This window comes from Notothenia rossii, assembly GCF_949606895.1.
Source record: "Notothenia rossii genome assembly, chromosome: 5".
Lineage (NCBI taxonomy): Eukaryota > Metazoa > Chordata > Actinopteri > Perciformes > Nototheniidae > Notothenia > Notothenia rossii.
In genome coordinates this window covers 38,540,369-38,563,647 of record NC_136903.1, presented here as the reverse complement: position 1 = coordinate 38,563,647, position 23,279 = coordinate 38,540,369, and the positions used below count along the sequence as shown (strand labels likewise).

The 23,279-nt window shown below is 37.7% G+C and overlaps 1 protein-coding gene across 7 annotated transcripts; it reads left to right on the top strand.

Moving 5' to 3' along the window:
* The first annotated feature begins 4,740 nt into the window (after window positions 1-4,740).
* Window positions 4,741-17,428, top strand: LOC307039431 (uncharacterized protein). 7 transcript variants are annotated; one of them, XR_013808224.1, is made up of 14 exons: window positions 4,741-9,578; window positions 10,198-10,332; window positions 10,535-10,669; window positions 11,037-11,105; window positions 11,210-11,304; window positions 11,592-11,718; window positions 12,214-12,331; window positions 12,466-12,542; window positions 12,977-13,578; window positions 14,617-14,662; window positions 14,844-14,938; window positions 15,830-15,940; window positions 16,193-16,469; window positions 17,312-17,428. XR_013808224.1 is itself a non-coding variant. In XM_079681518.1 (8 exons), the coding sequence occupies exons 1-8, from the start codon at window positions 8,628-8,630 to the stop codon at window positions 12,567-12,569; spliced, it is 1,734 nt and encodes a 577-aa protein (XP_079537644.1). In that variant the 5' UTR covers window positions 4,741-8,627; the 3' UTR covers window positions 12,570-12,707. The 7 variants fall into 7 exon arrangements, 1 of the variants encoding a protein (XP_079537644.1); XR_013808223.1 differs by lacking the exon at window positions 14,617-14,662; XR_013808226.1 differs by having other exon boundaries at window positions 12,977-14,662.
* Window positions 17,429-23,279: the final 5,851 nt, after the last annotated feature.

The window sequence follows — 23,279 nt, the reverse complement described above, 5'->3', positions numbered from 1 at the left end:
ACATACCAGTGTACCAGAGGGAGTCACACACAGCTGTGCCTAGATAACCAAACAAATTGACAACAGGGATGCAAACTCATCAGGTATGAAAAAGGTGACAAGGATCCGAGCCCCCTGACCCCACAGAATATCGGCTTTAAAATGAGGAATAACAGAGGATTTTAGCAGTCAGAAAAACTAAAGCAGCAGTGTTAATATTAACAGAAACGCCATAGAGTCACATCTAATATAAATATATAAAAAGCATTTATTTTAATTGTGTAGCAGTCAGTTTATAATTTTGGCAGCACTGTTGAGCATTTTGAAAATGTATTTTCAGGCCTCTGTGCAAGGCTTAAGTCTTTTTATCTTTATAGCCACTGGTGTAAAGTAACTAAGTTCATAAACTCAACAAGTACTATACTTGGGCACAATTTTGAGATACTTGTACTTTACTTAAGTATTTCAATGTTTTGCTACTTTGTACTTCTACTCCACTACAGTTCAGAGGTAAATGGTGTACTTTTACTCCACTACATGTATGTAATACCTTTAGTTACTTTACAGATGTGGATGAATGATGTGAAATATAATCAAGTGTTAAATCAGACTTTAGTTCCACCTGGAGTAAATCCAAAAGCTACCCTGCCTGCAGTATACAAAGTCATTCAAACTAGCTGCACCTTTACCAGCTTTGATAACACTTTAATGATCAGTCATTATAAAACATATCATATTATTCTGAAATGGACCAATCTGCAAAATGACTACTTTTACTGTCGCTACTTTCACTATATTTTGATAATAATACTTTTCTACTTTTACTTGAGGAACATTTGGAATGCAGGACTTTTACTGTAACAGAGTATTCCTACACTCTGGTACTTCTACTTTTACTCAAGTACAAGAACTGAGTAATTCTACTTTTAATCAATTACAAGATATATACTTATACCACCTCTGTTTATAGCCTATGAAAAAAACGATTAGAAAACGAAGGCTAAAGCTAACGTTAGCAGATAGTGACAATGTATGCTAGTTGGCTAGCTCAACGATAATATTGCGACGGGAAAAAAAAAACTTTTCAGTGCACATCACGCTCTGCCGCTCCGACAGGGAGCTCTACTGTGAACACCTGAACGGCCCGTTCTAACAGCTGTTCACCAGCGGTCCAGTCTGTGCCACAGTGACTCCGGACGCACAGTTAATATTAACGAACGCACCGTAGGTAATGTAGTTGCTGAAGCTAGACCATCATCGCCGAGCAGCAAAGGCTTATTATACATCATGAGCAGAGCCGACAGGCAGGAAGACTCGAGCACACAGCTCGCGCTTCATTATAATATATAAAAAAAAGCTCGCGGCCGCACATTAATCCGGGTCCCAGACCCCCTCCCATACCCCAAAAATATTTGTATTGCAGATCTAAAGGAATCACAAAAACGACCTATTTTGGATTCAAAACGGAGAATTTCGCCGAAAGGTGACAAGTTTGCATCCCTGGACAAGATAACCAAAATCCTTGAATCTACACACAGCAAATAAACTCAAATGACACAACGAGATGTAAAAAGGAGATCACACATATAGTCGATATAGAACTGGCCGCTTCAATCTGAAGAGCAACTAAAACAAAACACGGGAGTGTATCTTGTTCTTGTGAACACTAATGTTATCCACAGCATACACAGACACCACAAAGTTCTTAAGGAGAAAACTAGTTGCTAAAACAAAACACGTTAGTGTACCTTGTTAGCTAGCTGACATTAACCTTAAACATTGCACTCATATTACTCATTGAAACCTTGTAAAGCCGGTCCCGCATGCTGGCTCTTACAGAACCGCTCCGGTTCGTGACCGCGGTGAATTTAGTTTTAGGTTGGATATTCGACGGACATTCGCGGACCCGCCAGCAGCGTCAGTTTCCCGGACACGCCGGCAGCGTCAGTTTAACGGGGAGATCTTCTCCGCGAAACGAGGCTTTCACTTAGGGACCATCAACAAATGACATTTACAATTACACAAGAAAAATTTTCTTTTTAATAAATCGACAGCTTCTCGATCGTGTGAATGTGAAGCAAATTCACCCTAGTGCATACATTTATTGAACAAACCTCTTTTTATTGCATTTTAATACTTTAAATAGGTTTTATTAATATTTTTGATGGAAACATTTGCTTATTTCTTCAATAACTTCCAGGTCATGTGACCGATTCACTCAAAATCAGTGCTGGGGCAAAGAACTACACTGGCTGCATAGGACACACCTCTTTTTATTGCATTTTAACACTCTAAATATTTTTATATTAATATTTTGATGGAAAAATGAGCTTATTTCTTCAATACCTTCCAGGTCATGTGACCGATTCACTCAAAATCAGTGCTGGGTCAAAGAACTACACTGGCTGCATAGGACACACCTCTTTGTATTGCATTTTAATAGTCTAAATATTTTTATATTAGTATTTTGATGGAAAAATTAGCTTATTTCTTCAATACCTTCCAGGTCATGTGACCTAATCACTCAAAATCAATGTTGGGTCAAATAACTACACTGGCTGCATAGGACACACCTCTTTGTATTGCATTTTAACACTCTAAATATTTTATATTAATATTTTGATGGAAAAATTTGCTTATTTCTTCAATACCTTCCTGGTCATGTGACCGATCCACTCAAAATCAATGTTGTGTCAAAGAACTACACTGGCTAAATAGGACACACCTCTTTTTATTGCATTTTAATACTTAAAATATTTTTATATTAATATTTTAATGCGAAATTGAGCTTATTTCTTCAATACCTTCCAGGTCATGTGACCTAATCACTCAAAAATCAATGCTGGGCCAAAGAACTACACTGGCTGAATAGGACACACCTCATTTTATTGCATTTTAATACTTAAATAATTTGTATATTAATATTTTGATGCAAAAATTAGCTTATTTCTTCAATACCTTCCAGGTCATGTGACCGATTCACTCAAAATCAATGTTGGGTCAAAGAACTACACTGGCTGAATAGGACACACCTCTTTTTATTCCATTTTAATACTTAAAATATTTTTATATTAATATTTGAATGCAAAATTGAGCTTATTTCTTCAACACCTTCCAGGTCATGTGACCTAATCACTCAAAATCAATGCTGGGCCAAAGAACTACACTGGTTGAATAGGACACACCTCTTTTTATTGCATTTTAATACTTAAATAATTTGTATATTAATACTTTGATGCAAAAATTAGTTTATTTCTTCAATACCTTCCAGGTCATGTGACCGATTCACTGAAAATCAGTGCTGGGTCAAAGAACTACACTGGCTGCATAGGACACACCTCTTTTTATTGCATTTTAATAGTCTAAATATTTTTATATTAGTATTTTGATGGGAAAATGAGCTTATTTCTTCAATACCTTCCAGGTCATGTGACCTAATCACTGAAAATCAATGTTGGGTCAAAGAACTACACTGGCTGCATAGGACACACCTCTTTTTATTGCATTTTAATACTTAAATAATTTGTATATTAATACTTTGATGCAAAAATTAGCTTATTTCTTCAATACCTTCCAGGTCATGTGACCGATTCACTGAAAATCAGTGCTGGGTCAAAGAACTACACTGGCTGCATAGGACACACCTCTTTTTATTGCATTTTAATAGTCTAAATATTTTTATATTAATATTTTAATGGCAAAATTACCTTATTTCTTCAATACATTCCAGGTCATGTGACTTAATCACTCAAAATCAATGTTGGGTCAAAGAACTACACTGGCTGCATAGGACACACCTCCTTTTATTGCATTTTAACACTCTAAATATTTTTTTATTAATATTTTGATGGAAAAATGAGCTTATTTCTTCAATACCTTCCAGGTTATGTGACCGATTCACTCAAAATCAGTGCTGGGTCAAAGAACTACACTGGCTGCATAGGACACACCTCTTTTTATTGCATTTTAATAGTCTAAATATTTTTATATTAGTATTTTGATGGAAAAATGAGCTTATTTCTTCAATACCTTCCAGGTCATGTGACCTAATCGCTCAAAAATCAATGTTGGGTCAAAGAACTACTCTGGCTGCATCGGGCACACCTCTTTTTATTGCATTTTAATACTTTAAATATTTTTATATTAATATTTTGATGGAAAAATTAGCTTATTGCTTCAATGGAGGATCCTGTGACCTAAGATGTTCATCGTCATAACCACACTGTAGCTATGTTCGTATGACAAATAAAAACCTTGAACCTTGATTCATGAATTAAAGTGCTACTTGTTGTTTTGCCCGCTGACAGGCTGGTCCTGTTGCTCGTCTTTTTTTTGTAACTAGCTGATGCTCAATCTAATCCTGTTCTTCAAAGTCACTGTCGGACTCAGAATTCTCAGAAATGTGACCCACACATTCTGATACACCTTCCTCTTCCTCTACATCATCGTCAAATGGTTCTCTCTCTTCCAAAATCATTTGCAAGGCCCCTCTGAGCAGAGCATAATTTGGCCATCTTGATCAGTTGTGATAAGACACACACACACACACACACACACACACACACACACACACACACACACACACACACACACACACACACACACACACACACACACACACACACACACACACACACACACACACACACACACACACACACAATTTCCACATTCGTGTTAGCCCCGAACCTCCTGTTTGTAATATAAATGTGTAGTACAGTGGGTGGTCATTTTAAATGTGCTTTGATATAAGTTCTTCACAGAAAATTAGCCAACGCCATTGAGTGTGAGGTTGAACAAATAATGTATCATATCATTTTTGTTGATTTATTTATATAGATTTTTTGATTAGATCATAGATACGTCCATGAGTTAAGACCATGGTTAAGACATGATATGATGATTCACACTCATGTACAGGTGGCGGTATGCACCTTTAAAGTTGTTTGCAATACGCCAAACATCGAGAGAAGAAGAAGAAGAAGAAGAAGAAGAACACGAAGAAGATATTTTGGAAACCAGATCACATTGTTTGATCTAAAAATGGTGCGCTTCAAAAAAGGCAAGACAAAGAAAGCTTTAGACCTGTGGCAACAAGCAGGAGGTAGAGATTTCATCACCAGGTCTTTAATTTCTCATGGTTTTAGTGAAGTTAATGTTACAACTGAGCAGTGGTCCTCAGTTACACTTACAGTGTTTAAAGGTAATAAGAAAGAGCATCTTAAGTGGTTGAGGGTCATCTGGGGTGAAGACCGACGTGGAGTCCGGACTGAGGTGCTTCAAGCAGGTACTGTTAAAAAATAATTTTGATGAGCCCCAGAGCAGAGTCCCGCCTCGGATACCCGGCGGATAACCCGCAAAATAGTTGTGTAACGGGCAGACCCGGCGGCAGACATACGTCTCTGGGCGGGCATTTGATTTGCCAGGGCGGCCCACCCCGAAACTTACATTTCCCGGGAAATCTGAATTGTCAACGGGGGTGGGGACTTGGGCAAGCACGCAGGCAAACTTGAGGAGCGTACACAGGGTGGAGTGAGGTTGAGCGATAAAGAGAAAGGGGGAGAGAGAGAGAGAGAGATTGAGCGAGGGGCAGATAGCGTGTGCAGCGGTCTGTTTGCGCACAGAACCGGAGTTTGTGAGAGAGCCGGCTTGAGAGTCAATTTCTCTGAGTTGCCATATTCCTTTCATGAACCACTTCCTGATATCCATTGTTGCAGATAAATATAAATGATAATAGACAAACTAACCTAGCAAGAGTATACTGTCAGGCTGCTGTGCCGCATCTCACTCAAACACCCACATGACTCAACCCAGCAAAAAACCAGTCTCGCGCGCAGCCTTTCATTCAGAATTTCATTCAGAATTTCATAGCAAAATAAAAAAAATGATATTAAACTAATCTTTCAACATAGTTTAAAACAAAAATAAATATTAGGACAGAGCCCTACAAATAACAACCATAAACATAATAATAAAACAATTACAATGTTGTATTCAGCCCTGATTAAAACTGCGGGCCCAAATCCTGGATGGGCGGGCCCAAATCCTGGATGGGCGGGCCCGGCCCCATGGGGCTCGCCCATGACGCCGGGTCTGGTAACGGGCAAAACATACACGTAGGCCCATTTCCAGGGGTGCACATAACTGGTACGCAGGTACGCATGCGCGGAAACAATCTGAATTGCGTACCGTCACTTGTGTCACAAAGCGCATTTGCGTACCGTGGTACTTGTGAAGCTTTTCCAGAAGGCGGTTCGATCACCGGACGACAGAGTCGGTCTCCGTGTGCACAGACGGGGCTAATGTTAACGTCGGTCTGTACAACGGAATTGTGCCAAAAACTACGCCAACCGGCTGCGGAGGGAGACTCACTGGAGAACTGCGCTAAAACAGCTGATCACAACGTTCACGCTCTGTGGTCACGAAGTACTCCACTAGCCCCCCCAAAAATTCACAACGGGTCGGGTCGTGGGTCTTATATCAACAGGTCGGGTCCAGATTTGACTTGAAGATAATTGCGTGTAACGGGTCGGTTCGCAGTTGCTACTGAGCTGCGAGGGTTCGGGTGGTTGCAGATTTGCAAAACTGGACCCATGCAGGACTCTGCCCAAGAGGCTTTTAAGTTGAAGCTTAACCCTTGTGAATCCCTTTTTAAAAACATTACTCTGAAAACACTAACGACAAAAATGTCTGCATCTAAAAATACTGTAATAAAGATATTATAGGCTATGTTAATAATGTTGTTCCACTTTCAATTACTTACATTTTTTAACCCAATTCAGTGCTGATCATAATTATCAAATGTTCATTCACTTTTATTTTTTTCGCTAGGGATTTGAAAGTCACTATTTTGATTACACATTATTAAGAACATGTTTCCAAAACACTAACATCTTTACCAAATGCCGTGTCATATTCTTAACACAATCAGAATGCTCGCAAAATTAAACAGTAACCTGGATAATACATTTCATTAGGGAGGCATAAGGGTTAATGTTCTTATTTAATTAAATACTACAGCCATCACAGTAGGATGTTAACATAATTTACTGTAATTGACCCAAGGATGGCAGATTGCTTAAAGTTGCATTGTAGTCTTGCAATAAGAGATACAGTAGTTAAATGAGATTTTTTACTTTTGTAATGTTTGTATTTAGAAAAATATGTCAGTGAAAGAGGGAGAGATGGACAGCACAGTATCAAGAAACAGTCTTACAGCGCACCTACGGGTGAGGAAGACGAGGACACAAGTCAGGATGAAAGGGAAATAAGTAACGCACAGCCACAGTCTGAGATAGACACAGAAGAGTCAGACCAACAAAGTACAGAGACAGACACCAAAACGACAACAACAATGAACAGAAAGGGACAAATAGGCAAGGACAAGAAAGGGCCAGAAAAGGATAAAAAAAGAAAAAGAAACAAACGAAAAACAGGGACAGAGCCTGTGGGGAAAGATGAAGATAAGAACGATGAAGAAAAACAGTCTTACAGCGCACCTACAGGTGAGAAAGACGAGGACACAAGTCAGGATGACAGGGAAATAAGTAACGCACAGCCACAGTCTGAGATAGACACAGAAGAGTCAGACCAACAAAGTACAGAGACAGCCGCCAAAATGACAACAAAAATGAACAGAAAGTGCAAAGCAGGGCCAAAAAAGTTCAAAATTGCCATGACAAGAAAACAATGGAACAAAATTAAACCTAAACATTGCAAAAAAAAACTCCGTCCCCCCTGGACTGATACATTTTATCAGGAATTTTTGAAAAATAATCCATGCTGCACACTTGCTTTCAAATACCAGCATGTTAAGACAAATGATAGCCGTAAAAAGAATTCGCCATTTTTCTGTGCCTCTGCAAAATGCACATTTAATGGATGCAACGCTGTCTACAGTTTCTCAAAAAAGAACAGGCCAAAATCAACGGATAAAAAAATATTTTTTAAAGTCATGCGCATTGGTGAAGTTATACACCATAAAAATCAAAGGCGATTTAGACCAGCAAAATACACCAGAAGAGGAACAGTTTCCAAAACCTTAACCAGTGGTGTCAGCAATTATTATTACACTATGTTGAGACAGACACCAGTAGAGGAAATAATGGCTGGTAACATAAGCAGAAGCCTCACCAAAGACGTATTAAAGAAAATATCCTCTGAAGTGAAGAAAAGTGCAAGGCTCCACGATGACATGATGCTTGAACTCATGTTGACTCAAAAAATAATCAAAGAGAGCAGCAGTCATGCATCATCAAAAGGCTATCTTCAGCACCTACAAATTGATCCGTTTGCTGTGCATTTATACACAGATGCTGGAATAAAGATATTGACTGAGCACTTGAAAAAGCCAACACCTACGGCCCTCTACCTTGATGCCACAGGCAGCGTGATACAGAAAATTCCTGATCAAAATAAGCGGGTCTTGTATTATGCTTTGGTTTTGCCCGGAATGGGTAAGGATAAGCCTCCCTTGCCTGTCACAGAACTGATCACCAATAGCCATTCCATTCCATCTATTTCCCATTGGCTCATGGAATTTAAGAGAAAGTTGTCTTACACAACAAAAAGAAAGATAGCACAGGTTGAGACAGATTATAGTTGGGGCTCTGATAAACAGTGTGCTTCTGTCTTTTAACAGGGAAAATATGTCAGTGTACCTTGACAGAGCATTTGAGATAGTGTCTGGACAAACTGAACTGATTCCTAACTTCACTGTGCTGCATCTGTGCTCTGCTCATATCATGAAGGCTGTGTCACAAGCATTTGGAAAAAAAACTGTAGACAGAGGCACACAGGAATATGCAACATTCTGTTTCGCGTACATCCTGAACTGCACAAGTATGCAGGAAGCCTTTGATGTTTTTTATCATATGTGTGTGCTTTTTGATGCAGAGGAGTACACTAATTTGGTGAAACAGAGCAAAATGTACCTCGACAAGTGCATTTTGCAAACTCGGGACGTGAAACTGGAGGAAAGTGGACATGTAATGGGAGAGGAGGAAAGCAAAATGGAAAAAAATGCTCATAACATTATTGGAAAGTCCCCTTTTACACAAGCTTTTCAAGTCAGACGGGACCAAGCAGAGTGTGACATTCTCTCTGACGATGCTGTTCATGTAAAAAACCACTACCTCTGTCCTGGTGCCATTGATGCACTGTTAAAAAACTACATGGGGATCTTCCCATTGTGGAGTGGTTTGTTGCTTGGGGATCTGTCGCGACATAGAAAAGGTACCTCTAAAAAAGATGGAAGTCATAAAACCAGGGATACCAACTGCCATGTTGAGCTCTGGTTTGGGTTGGTCAAACACTCCATCCTTTTAAAAAAAAAGTACCTGAGACCAGCTGAGTTTGTCTCCAAAATGTATGCCTCAATACAAGGAAGATATATAGAGCACATTGAGCAACACAATCTGCCAATGCATATTCTGGACAAAAACTTTGGACCTCCTAGCAGGCCAAGTTCTGCTGGTCACACCAAGCCCAAGTCCAAGTACTTCAATCCACCAAAAACACTACCCAACCCCAAGAGCCCACCTGCCACAAAGGTGAAGAAAAGAAAAGTGGACCAACAGGAAAAATATGCACAGGGAAATGTGAGTTTCTCTAAGACTTACTATGTTCAGAGTGTGTAAATTGTTCTCCAGCATTTTAATTGTAACAATGGAATAAGTAAATATTGTCAGAAAGTAAAGCATGGACTAAATTGGTGAGTGAGGTGAAGGACAAAGGACATGAAGTATTATAACCCAATATGATTAGGTGCATGTTGTAGGGGGAGAATATGAAGATGAAAAATGTAAATACAGCATACAAACTTATAACAGAAACTAGATTTCTAAATCAGACTTTAAACTGCAATTACAGTTTCTGTTCCTGAGCAGCCTGTTTAATGTCATTTAGTGAAAACTCTAAAAGGGACTGAGGTTAAATGCATACACATGGACAGTTTAATTATATTTTGTGTATGTAGCTTTGATGGTGCATATTATATGCACCATCAAAGCTACATACACAAAATATTTGTATATGATATACAAAAACAAGGCCTCCACCCAAACATTCAAGATTGTTAACCCTCTGGTATCATTCAAATGCACTACCCTAATTAGTCATTCGGGACAAAAATGTCCAGAGTGATACCGGAGGGTTAAAAGATTCCTCAAGTGTCCATATTAAACAGAATGCATCTATTTCCCCTCAATCTTGACTTAGTTGACCTGGCTGTGGAAAAAAAAGGACACCGAGGTGGTCGTGGCAGTGCTCCCCTCACAGATGAAAGGACGCATCTTACTTATCCGCCACTGTGAGCTATGCTCACTTCGACCCCACCAGTGGTTGACAGGGGAGGTACGTTACTACATGTTTCAAGTGTCTGAAGTTTCACTCTACACTGTGTCATTTTCTTTATCTAGCATTTAACGATTTCTGCAAAAAAAAAATGTCTAGATACTTTTGTCAGTCACAAGATTCTCAAAGTTGCAGGGAATGAAAGTTCAGTATAACTGGGAATATGCATTAATTGGCAAATTGTTATGATTTTTTTTGCCAGGTAATTGAAGGCGTGTTTCATGTTGCTGCCGACAAATTCGGCGTTGTGAACAAAATGTACTTGCTAAATCACTACACAGCAGGTGTCATTTTGTTCGGGGACAGAACTCAGCTAACATCTCACAGTTTACCAAAGGTAATGTGTGTGGTCTGTGTATGTTTATGTGTGTGGTGTGTTGTGTTTGTGCATGGTGATACTTTAGGGGGAAGTAGGTGTGGATTTGATATGTGGGCTCACACTCACCCATTAGGTACATGGAGTGAAGCATTGGCTGAGATCTTAAATAGGAAATTAACTGAGATTATTTTACTGTATCCTCTCTGAAACTATAGTCATTAGTTAAATCACCTGATAAATCTACTTACTTTTGAATTTCCATACCAACACTTGTTTTAAGCACGACAAATGAATGGCACAAGAACAAAATTGTCAGACTAATGTTGTTGTTATTTTTACCTTAGCCTTCAAGTTTGTTTTAATCCTTTATTTGATGGCATTATAGGTAAAATTTGACAACTATGAAGCTGTCCTGTCCTTTGTACTTGTCAACAACAACCACTGGAAGTTGCTGGTTTGTAATTATTTTTGTTATTGTATTATTTCTGTTAAAGCACAAGACTTACATGGTGAAACCAAAAATCTTTTTTGATGAAAAGTGCTTTTACTTTTTCACAGTACATTCATGCCAAAACCAGCACCGTATTCCTGGTGGATCCAGCTCAAAGCATCGAAGAGCTTGATGACTCCGAACATGCTGCCAAAAGAATACAGTAAATCAAAATTCAATAGATATTTGAAAATTCAAGGAAAAACTATATTTAAACGTAAAAAATGTGTCACATTTAGTTACATTCATACTCACAGACAGCATTGAAAGCATTTTAAACAGTCTGATACAGTCTGTGTTCAGACAGTGATATCTATAGCTGACCTGTGGCTGCCCCTTATACAAATAAATGGTCATATGGTGAATACAAACAGTATGAATTTCTGTTACATTATCTTTAGGAGCCACATAATTAGAAATGTAAAGTGTGTTGACATTATCCTTTCTCAGGGAGTACTTCAGGATGAGGAGGACACGCCACAGCATAACAGACTGGGTGGATGTTAAGTGGAAGGGAGGCGTTATGGGTCACCCACTTCAAAAGGATGGATGTAGCTGTGGTGTCGTTGTTGTGAAGGTGAGCTGAAGAGATTCTGTTTTCATCCAGTTAACAAGCAGAGTTTTTAATGTGAAAGACAGTTTAATGCAAGGACGGATTTAAAAAAGCTGTCAAAAGTAGTGGTTGACCGATAAAGGTTTTTTAAAGGCCGATGCTGATCCCCATAATATTTAGCAGGCAGGTTGGCCAATGGACAATATATAGTATAATGCCGATATCATGTTGTTGTTTATTGTATTTTTCACAACTGACAACAATTGGATTATGACACAACATTGTTGAACTTAAATTAGTATTCACTTGAATACAGAAAGTTTAATTGACAAAACTTTGCTTCTGAATATCTCAAAATTCCAATAATAGGACCGGTCTATATCAATAATCAAAGGTTTTGGGAGGCATTCTAGTCAAGGGTGGATGTTTTCTATAATGTGTCTCATGTTTTTGTCTGTATCTGTATTACTATACAATAAAGAAGAAAAACCCTCCATAACATACGTGTTGTTTGTTTAGATGGCAAAGGCAGTCATGGAATCCTTCCCTCTGATCCCGAATGTGAATTTCGAGTGTTCAAAGAAATACATGACACAGGAGAGGAGAGAACTGGCTCTCGAAATCCTTGAGGCATCAGGTAAATAAATATGAATATATGTATATGTATATATGGGTGTCTGTATGTATATATATATATATATATATATATATATATATATATATATGTATTTATATAGAAGCTGACATACATGTATTGTTATCTTGTTTCAGTCTTTGATGAGCACACTTATTGTGCTATGTGTGCTGCCTTAAGGCCTCCAGGATCTGGATCTCCCATCACAGACTGGGTGAGCTGTTGTGAAGAAAATGTGTAATTGTGATGTCTACATTTATTTATTTATTTAACAGGGACAGTGCACATTAATGAACATTTCTGTAAATATGCCAGAGTTAGCCAAGAGGCTATTTTTCATCTGTAGTCCCTGGACAGATTTTAAAAGTCAACTTAAAACACATTTAATTTTAAACAACTAAATACAATACATTTAAAAAATGCAACACTCACTACTGGAATACTTAAATCAAAAAATGTAAAAGACAGAACAATAAAAATAAAAAAATAAAACAAAACAATAGAGCATGTTAAAACACAGGGAGTGGGTTTTAAGGAGTAGATGATTGTGTCAGCTGATTCCTCACTAACACTTGAGTATTAAGACAACTGAATGGTAATCTAAGGTACAAATATATTATAAATACATTATTTCTTTCACTTCAACAGGTTCAGTGTGATGACTGCGAACGATGGTACCATGCCCAGTGTCTATGGAATCAAATTAGGGTCAATAATATTCACAAATTATTTCACAGTCTGCAGTTGTATATCACCTGTTGTGCGCATGTGAAAAGATTTTGTGCATGTGTAAAAAAGTTTTGTGCACACAGATATAATTTGCTCGTGTAAAAACATTTTGCAGCTGTAGAAATATTTTGTGCGTGTGTGAAAAGTTTTTGCAGATATAATTTGCACGTGTAAAAAAGTTTTGCAGGTGTAGAAATATTTTGTGCAAGGATATTTACAACAGTGAGGTTTCACAAAGTCTGAGATACGGACACACAAATTTCCTATCTGTGTGTGCGAACCTGAAGTTACAAGCTACAAGCTGCTATTTACGAGTACGAATTTTGACCCTGTTTTTACGCCTGAGTATGCTAGCCAATCAGCACGTTGCCCACTGACTAGCCAATCAGCACGTAGCCCACTGACCATCCAATCATAGGACACAAGGTTCTAACGCGTTCGTTTTGCTGACCTGCGCCACTTGGAGCGTGCTTGCGGGAGTCAACATGGAGGAGCCCGAGGCGAACTCTTGTGGGACACAGGTGGGTTAATTACATGCTACCACGGAACATGCCACTACAGTTTTAATTAACTAACGTTACATCGTAATTAACTAAATATATCGAGACAGCTGTGCGTGCATCCCTGAGTTACTTAAATGTTATATTTAACGCTAGCTAGTTGATGTGGTCTTTGCTATTGTCTTAGCTAGCTACAGTCTGTTGGCTAAATTAACGTTTGTTGTTGTTGTGCCGTTTGAATGAGTAACGTTAATGTTAAAGAAATTAATGCAACACTTTTGTCGGGTGCTTCCTGACATAATGCCCCGGGCATTTAATATGGAGAGGAAGGTAACGTAACGTTAGTTAGCCAAAGGTCGAAAAGGTTCAGTTTCCAATCCGACTTGTGTTCACGTCAGCTGGAAAATAAAGCAAGTGAACCGAAAAGGAACGATAAAGTGGGCTAACCATACGATCTTCATAATCAATAATAAATAACTGTATGGCCTACTCAACACAAATGCTCCTTACAACCCGCTGCAATAGACGATGAGCGATTCATGTTTTCTTAAAAATCAATCAATCATATACTCTACAGTATATGATTGATTTATGTATTAATTATTTTATTTGTTTAAATATAATTCTATATTTTTTTCATATACTCTACAGTCCATGCATTATACTTTTTTGCATGAAAAGGGCAGAATTTCAAAAGCTTTAACCTGAAACACATGCCTCACTACTCGAGTTCAGGCCAAAATTAGCCTTACTTCATTCATTTAAAAGACCAATCAGCAATATTTAGGACACAAATAACATATTTATAACAATAAATGCTCTTCCTCAGCTATGTTTTATATAATGTAAACACAAGCAGTATTGTAGCCAAAGATAAACATTTCACTATACATTGTGCGGGTCATCTTATGTAGGCGCCGACCACATCATGTTATTCAGCACAACACCACAAAAAGGGGTCTGACGATGGACACGAAGATTATTTCAATCATCAAAGGACTTGGTGGGACAAGATGTGGTGTGGATACATCAAGCAATTAATACCTTTTTATTTTGCAGATATGGTATTGTAATATTTGGTGGAATTGATGGATTTTCAAGAAAGGTTAGTGCTTCCTGGAGTTTATTTTACAATTGACCAAAAGTGAATTGATATTAAATGATATTTTTTAAAGTGAATTATCACGCACATACAGTATGGGGTCAGTATTTAATTCATTAATAGGTTATTTGAGTACTGTGTTTCTGTGGTGCTTACTTTTTCCTTTCTATAAATGCTCTCATAGATCATGTACCTACAAGTAGCCAATAACAACAAGGCGGCTTCAACAGCTCTGCAGTTCTTCCTTGAGGCTGTGGACAAACACGGATTTCCATCCAGGTAACAGGCTATTTCTTGTTTTGTGTGTGTTTTTTTTACATGTAAACATTGGATTATTTGAAATACTGAATATGAAGAAAAATGTCAGGTGCACTTGATACAGTTAAAAGAACACTGATTTGTATCAGTCTAGGCCATTTTATAAAAATAAGGTAGACTTTTGTCACGGCAGCCGTATTGACATGAACTAGCAGGTAAATACAGGTTAAATTAATTAAGTTGATTAAGGTTCCATTCTATTTAGTGCAGTAGAGCCTTTCCAGTGAGCCAACATGCACAATAGCAGCACCCTGACTGTTTGATCTGAATGGAACAGAACATTAATTAGTATCACTGGTAACACCTGTGTTTACCCTACTATTTTATGTCAAAATGGCTGCTTTTCAAAAAGGTCTATAGGCCTACATGATCAACAGATTTTTCACTAAGTTTTACAAGAAAAGTTGTAAATTGATAGTTGGGGATATAGTGCCTATTAAGCAAAGGCCCAGGAAGCCCTAGCACCCCCTATATGTCATTTCTGAAACAACACTTTACCAGTGATGACACTTATGGGGATGGCCTTAGAATGAGATTGGATTATTCATTCCTTGTTTATATTACTTTACATGACCTCATGACATATTCCCAATATTATGTGTAGGTCTTTCCAGTGATGTGCCCATAAAGAATGTTTCAGTCTCATACTAAAACCTCTTGTTTCTGTGGTAACAAAATCTTTAAAACTGCTGGTTCCCTGGGGGATTAGCCAGTAGCCAATAGTGAAGCTTGTTAAATGGCTATAGCTGTACTTAGAAAACTGGAGATACAGCCAGCTCTAAGAGTACAGAGATTCAAATTTCACATTGTCAAATTACTTAACATGGTATCTGTATGGTTGTACATGTCAAGGGTCAGAGGAGACCAAGGTGTGGAAAATGTGGACATTGCCAGACATATGTTTGACGTTGGTGGGTGCGGCAGGGGAAGCTTCATCTCAGGGAAAAGTGTTCATAATCAAAGGTAATATCAGTGTATGGTTGTAGCTTCTGTCATAAAGCTTTCTTTGGTCAAAATATCTTTTGCTAGTGTATCGCTTAATAGTGACGTGCTGCCATTAATTATGGTGCTAAAAGTTGTTGCTGAGATTAATGTACATATTAGTGTTATTAGGGATGGGGAAAAATCCATTGAGTTACTATTTGCATTTTTTGTTGGTGTGATAATTGTTTACGGACTGCATTTATTCATTTATTTTTGTCAATTGTCTTTCAGGATAGAGCGCCTGTGGCGTGACGTGTGGAATGTCGTGTCAAGTATTTATTACGATCTGCTCCACAGCCTAGAGGAGGATGGCCTGCTCGGCCCAGCAAATTGCACACACCTTTTCTGTGCTCAGTATGTCTTTCTGCCCCGAATTCAGGAAGATCTTGACACATTCACAGATGCCTGGAATAACCATTCACTCCGAACAGAACGTAACCTCACTCCTAACCAGCTGTGGGAAATCGGGAAGAGTCAGAGCCCTGTCAGCCCTCCTGACAACTTCGAGGTAAAGGGGAAAAACTTTTGTAGTTCTGTGTTTTATTCACCATTGTGGAGGAAGCCAATGTTAGCACACCTTGCTTTCTTTTAGAAGTCATAACAATGTTAGTATTTGGTTATATGTTTATTTGACAAAATCCTTACACTGTTCTTAATATTATAATGAAAATGCAACACACGGGAACTGGAATTTAGCCTACCAGGACCACTGTGTTTCACTTTACCAGGCATCTTCCAATAGTACACAGCAATAACCATATGCATAATCAGGCTACAGCAGAATTACAATTTGTGTCAAAGCCAACAATGGGCTATGCAACACAATGTAACATTGAGTTTCAGTTGCATAGAATAGTTTTGTTGATATACAAAGACATAGGCCACAATCCGAAAAATGTAAAACTAATGAAAACAACTACTGTTGTAGTTGTTTTCATTTTATTTGTCTTTAAATTTGTAGGCCTCAAAAAGAATATTGCAGGAAAAAAAGATGCTGACTTCTTTCACTGGTAAATTAACACCTGAAAACTGCAATGAATATGCAGTGCACTAGTCTATTTAGTCTGTACAAGGATAACATTTAAACTAAATAAATGGCTTAATAAATTACAGTTCAGTAATGCATGTCAAGTGATTGAAATCTAGTTTAGTGTTCATGTCAAGATTGACAAAACAACAATTTAATCAGTGGGGTGGAAATAATTTAATAATAAATAATGGACTGTATTAGTCATTTAGAATTTGTATTTGTTGGGAGCCAAATGATTTCTAGAAAAGGTTCCTGACCACTGTTTTAGGGTGTCAACCCATGTAATTATTTTAACAAACCCGATTACTTTTTTATTTCAGGGGATCCATTTTCCAGATGTGGAAATTGCAGACATGGATCAAATTGGAGTACAGGTTCCTGAACTGGTATCTCCCCTGGGCATCGAAGAACTGGAAGGACTGAATCAACTTTTTAATCCTACTGCTCCTTCATTGTGTTTTGGGGCAGACATCTATAGTGCTGTAGTTCACTACATAGAGGGTGTCCTTGAATCAAGTCAGGAAGCATAAGGCACAATGCATACTAACTTTCAGCAGTGGAAGAAGTATTCAGTAATTAGTTGCATATAAATCCTTTATATCCTGTTGGCTAGTTTAATCTCCATCAATGCATCATATTCTATAAGATCATCATGTGTTTGTATCTTTGTCTCTGTCCTGTGAGAACCACGTATCTCTACAAAGTCAGAAAAACAGCCAGTTTTCAGCTTTGTGACGACTACTTTTCAAGCTGATCCAAGAGGCTTTTTAAAGAGTTTATTTAGCTGAAGAAGAATTTAAGTAACACTTCATCCTTCAGTTGATCACAAACATTCAACACCAACACATCTGGAGATACGTGGTACTTTTGTGGGGGTGGTTGGGTAGAGGATGATGGAATATATATATATATATATATATATATATATAGGGCATGACTGTTATATTCTCATTTTGAAAAGGAAAATAAATGTATTTCAATTTTAGAGGCCTACTTTATTTGTAGTAACCTGAAATGTTACTGAATTAATGAATGGAAATTACTTTGTTAGCCGCAGAACATTTTAAGGTATATAATATAATAATTCAAATTTTGATTGTTGTGAAAAATGTAAAATGTGGGTAAATTGAAATGAGGCAAACATCCAAAGTCACTGGTCAATGGTTTATTTCTTAGAATCTTTGGATACAAGAGCTGTAGGATTCAAGTAAATTAGAGATGTTAAGATTCACCGATTCGCATCGGTGCACCGGCATAAACGTTCAAGATGCGAGTGCACCGATTGAAAGAGTGCACATCGGCTACAGTTTGGGTTGAACTCGCGATGCATCGATTGCGTAGCGTCTTTGCATCGGTAAAAAAACGATTCATTCATATAAAATCCCCTTATCTTGTCAACGTTCAGCAGAGACGATCTTTGATATTTGCTTCGCCACTACGGAGAACGAGAGTCTCAGTTATCAACACACACGGAAGTTGAGGAGAAAGAGAAACACAGCGCACCGAAAAATACCTACAAATCAAACGTTTGGCAACACTTCGGATTGTTCAAGAAAGACGGTGTAATAGTCATTTATGCTATATAGTTGACCGCAGGTCATGGAGAGTAATAAGGTATCCGTAGACCTTTGTATGAGGTATCTTTATTACTTAACAGGTCTACAGCCATGATACATAGATCCGTCCTAGATGCGGACTTGCATACACACAGTATCACTCCGCAGCCGCACCCCATCAGTAACGTCCTGATGGTATATGTGCGCGGCACTATTACTACAGACGGTCAACTTGAAAAATCACTCGCAAATTGTTAACGATGCCGAGCCGCTTTAAAGTACACAAGTAGTTCAAAGAACTTAGCGACGCACATAAAGAGGCGACGTGGGGTCTGCGGCTGAAAAGAGAAACCTGAAAGTGAGACATATGAGTTAAATCACTCAGTGAGGTGTTCTGTCAGAGAGGTGTTTAGCTTACAGCAGCCTGTGACGGACAATAATAATGTAAATGTCTTCCTTACTGTAAGCAGTTATGAAATACCTGTTTGTGAAAGGTTATTTGTTTTCTTTATTGTTCATATAGAAACCACTGCTTTCTGCTCACTGGTGAGTTAGCCTCTGAGTGTTAAGCACATCAGGCTGGCAGCTGTATGGGCATTGCTCTATGGTAGCTGTTATTTGCACATTGTTAATCATGAGCAATGCATCTTTACATTGTTTAACTGTGAGGTATTATACAATTGTACTCTGGAGAGCTTTTAAAGGTACAAAAATAAACGGCATGATGGGATGTGCAGTACCAAATATGTAAAGCACTTTTTTGTTAATGTATGATTTGCTGCATATAAGGAATAAAACAAAAATCCTCTGTCGTACCATATTGAAGTATCATTATTTTTGCATCGTGTTGAATCGCATCGTATCGCCCCGAATCGCATAATGTTGAATCAAATAGTATCGAACTGTATCGCAACAGGGGTGAATCGTATCGTATCGCCTGGTGTTTCAAAGGTATCGTTAATGTATCGTATCGTGGCAACGTATCGAGATGCGCATCGCATCGGCCTCAGTGATGGAGATGCACATCCCTAAAGTAAATACATCAGCAATAACAAGTACTGTAATAGACCATTTTCAAAATATTGACTCTATTAACAGAATGAATGATGCCATTGGTTACAACTACCTGAACCAGGTGCCAGAACTACATATGGCACAATCCAAACAGCCCTTCCAACAAAATGCAGTACAAAAAGAGTACCAGGCAAAGGTTATAGTATCTGTCACAAAATGTCATGTTCAAGTTCAATTTTGAGCTGACCACTGGAACAAATGAAGTAGTAATAATCTCAAAAGGTTTCGTTTCTGTGAGTCGATATTCTTAAAATGGAGATCTCTTTTCAGGTGAAAGAATACCAAAGACAAAATCCCTTTTTACACCAATGAACAAAAGCAGAAGCTCCATAACACTGAAATAATGTTTTTTTTGCAACAGAATCATACTGATGAGCAGTATCTAAACTAGACCAAAGCCTGTAACATAGGTTGCAAGGCAGCTCTCCACATGCAAGTCCTCATAGTTTTGGAAGTGCCCAGGTACATACAATGTGCCAAAACATGTGGAAGACTTCAGGTACGCCCCCTTCACAACTCGGACCTTCAAGGTGTCTGTAGGGATTTCCCACCCTACCCAGAACTTTGTCAGCTGTTCGAGTTGGGATGGAGAGGCTGCATTCAAAGACAACAAGAGGTTGTGGAAATACATCAAATAAATGACATTTGCGTTTTTAAAGATGAGCTGTATTTTACTGCTTTACCATGTTGTTTTATATATAGATAAATGGAAATAATTTGTTGGGATAGTACTGAGCCCAAAAAAGGAGGGTGGCACAAAGTAGTATTAGCAAAGACCACATCAACTAGCTAGCGTTAAATATACAATTTAAGTAACTCCGGGATGCACGCACAGCTGTCTTGATATATTTAGTTAATTACGATGTAACGTTAGTTAATTAAAACTGTAGTGGCATGCTCCGTGGTAGCATGTAATTAACCCACCTGTGTCCCACAAGAGTTCGCCTCGGGCTCCTCCATGTTGACTCCCGCAAGCACGCTCCAAGTGGCGCAGGTCAGCAAAACGAACGCGTTAGAACCTTGTGTCCTATGATTGGATGGTCAGTGGGCTACGTGCTGATTGGCTAGTCAGTGGGCAACGTGCTGATTGGCTAGCATACTCAGGCGTAAAAACAGGGTCAAAATTCGTACTCGTAAATAGCAGCTTGTAGCTTGTAACTTCAGGTTCGCACACACAGATAGGAAATTTGTGTGTCCGTATCTCAGACTTTGTGAAACCTCACTTGTAAATATCCTTGCACAAAATATTTCTACACCTGCAAAACTTTTTTACACGTGCAAATTATATCTGCAAAAACTTTTCACACACGCACAAAATATTTCTACAGCTGCAACATGTTTTTACACGAGCAAATTATATCTGTGTGCACAAAACTTTTTTACACATGCACAAAATCTTTTCACATGCGCACAACAGGTGATATACAACTGCAGACTGTGAAATAATTTGTGAATATTATTGACCCTAATTTGATTCCATAAGTGTCTGGCAATGGACAGCAGTGACCTTAAAAAGGCAGAGACAGGATATTGGAAATGTCCTTTGTGCAAGTAATACTTGAAATGTGCTCAATGATGACGATTAGTAAAACATGTGTCCTGTGTAGCCTTGTTTGTATTACTTTCTGATCATTAATCACTGGGTCACATGACAGGGAAGCTATAGAAAAAACCCTGAATTTGTAATAGAAATATTAATATTAAATAGAGGATGTAATATTATCCGATATAAAGAGCCGTTTCTATTGTGTACAGACTAGTATTCAATTAATAAAGTGATTTTGAGTCATTAGTTATTGAAGAAATAAGCTAATTTTCACATAAAATTATTAATATAAAAGTATTTAGTGGGTTAAAATGGAATAAAAAGAGGTGTGTCCTATTCAGCCAGTGTAGTTCTTTGACCCAACATTGATTTTGAGTGATTATGTCACATGACCTGGAAGGTATTGAAGAAATAAGCTAATTTTTCCATCAAAATACTAATATAAAAATATTTAGACTATTAAAATGCAATAAAAAGAGGTGTGTCCTATGCAGCCAGTGTAGTTCTTTGACCCAGCACTGATTTTGAGTGAATCGGTCACATGACCTGGAAGGTATTGAAGAAATAAGCTAGTTTTTCCATCAAAAAATGTATATAAATATATTTAGTGTTAAAATGCAATAAAAAGAGGTGTGTCCTATTCAGCCAGTGTCGTTCTTTGACCCAACATTGATTTTGAGTGAATCGGTCACATGACCTGGAAGGTATTGAAGAAATAAGCTAATTTTTGCATCAAAATATTAATATACAAATTATTTAAGTATTAAAATGCAATAAAAAGAGGTGTGTCCTATTCAGCCAGTGTCGTTCTTTGACCCAACATTGATTTTGAGTGAATCGGTCACATGACCTGGAAGGTATTGAAGAAATAAGCTAATTTTTGCATCAAAATATTAATATACAAATTATTTAAGTATTAAAATGCAATAAAAAGAGGTGTGTCCTATTCAGCCAGTGTAGTTCTTTGGCCCAGCATTGATTTTGAGTGATTAGGTCACATGACCTGGAAGGTATTGAAGAAATAAGCTCAATTTCGCATTAAAATATTAATATAAAAATATTTTAAGTATTAAAATGCAATAAAAAGAGGTGTGTCCTATTTAGCCAGTGTAGTTCTTTGACACAACATTGATTTTGAGTGGATCGGTCACATGACCAGGAAGGTATTGAAGAAATAAGCTCATTTTTCCATCAAAATATTAATATAAAATATTTAGAGGGTTAAAATGGAATAAAAAGAGGTGTGTCCTATTCAGCCGGTGTAGTTCTTTGACCCAACATTGATTTTGAGTGGATCGGTCACATGAGCAGGAAGGTATTGAAGAAATAAGCTCATTTTTCCATCAAAATATTAATATAAAATATTTAGAGGGTTAAAATGGAATAGAAAGAGGTGTGTCCTATTCAGCCGGTGTAGTTCTTTGACCCAACATTGATTTTGAGTGAATCGGTCACATGACCTGGAAGGTATTGAAGAAATAAGCTCATTTTCGCATTAAAATATTAATAAAAAATATTTTAAGTATTAAAATGCAATAAAAAGAGGTGTGTCCTATTTAGCCAATGTAGTTCTTTGACCCAACATTGATTTTGAGTGAATCGGTCCCATGACCAGGAAGGTATTGAAGAAATAAGCTAATTTTTCCATCAAAATATTCATATAAAATATTTAGAAGGTTAAAATTGAATAAAAAGAGGTGTGTCCTATTCAGCCAGTGGAGTTCTTTGACCCAACATTGATTTTGAGTGAATCGGTCACATGACCTGGAAGGTATTGAAGAAATAAGCTAATTTTTGCATCAAAATATTAATATACAAATTATTTAAGTATTAAAATGCAATAAAAAGAGGTGTGTCCTATTCAGCCAGTGTAGTTCTTTGACACAACATTGATTTTGAGTGAATCGGTCACATGACCTGGAAGGTATTGAAGAAATAAGCTCATTTTCGCATTAAAATATTAATATAAAAATATTTTAAGTATTAAAATGCAATAAAAAGAGGTGTGTCTTATTTAGCCAATGTAGTTCTTTGACCCAACATTGATTTTGAGTGATTAGGTCACATGACCTGGAAGTTATTGAAGAAATAATTAAATGTTTCCATCAAAAC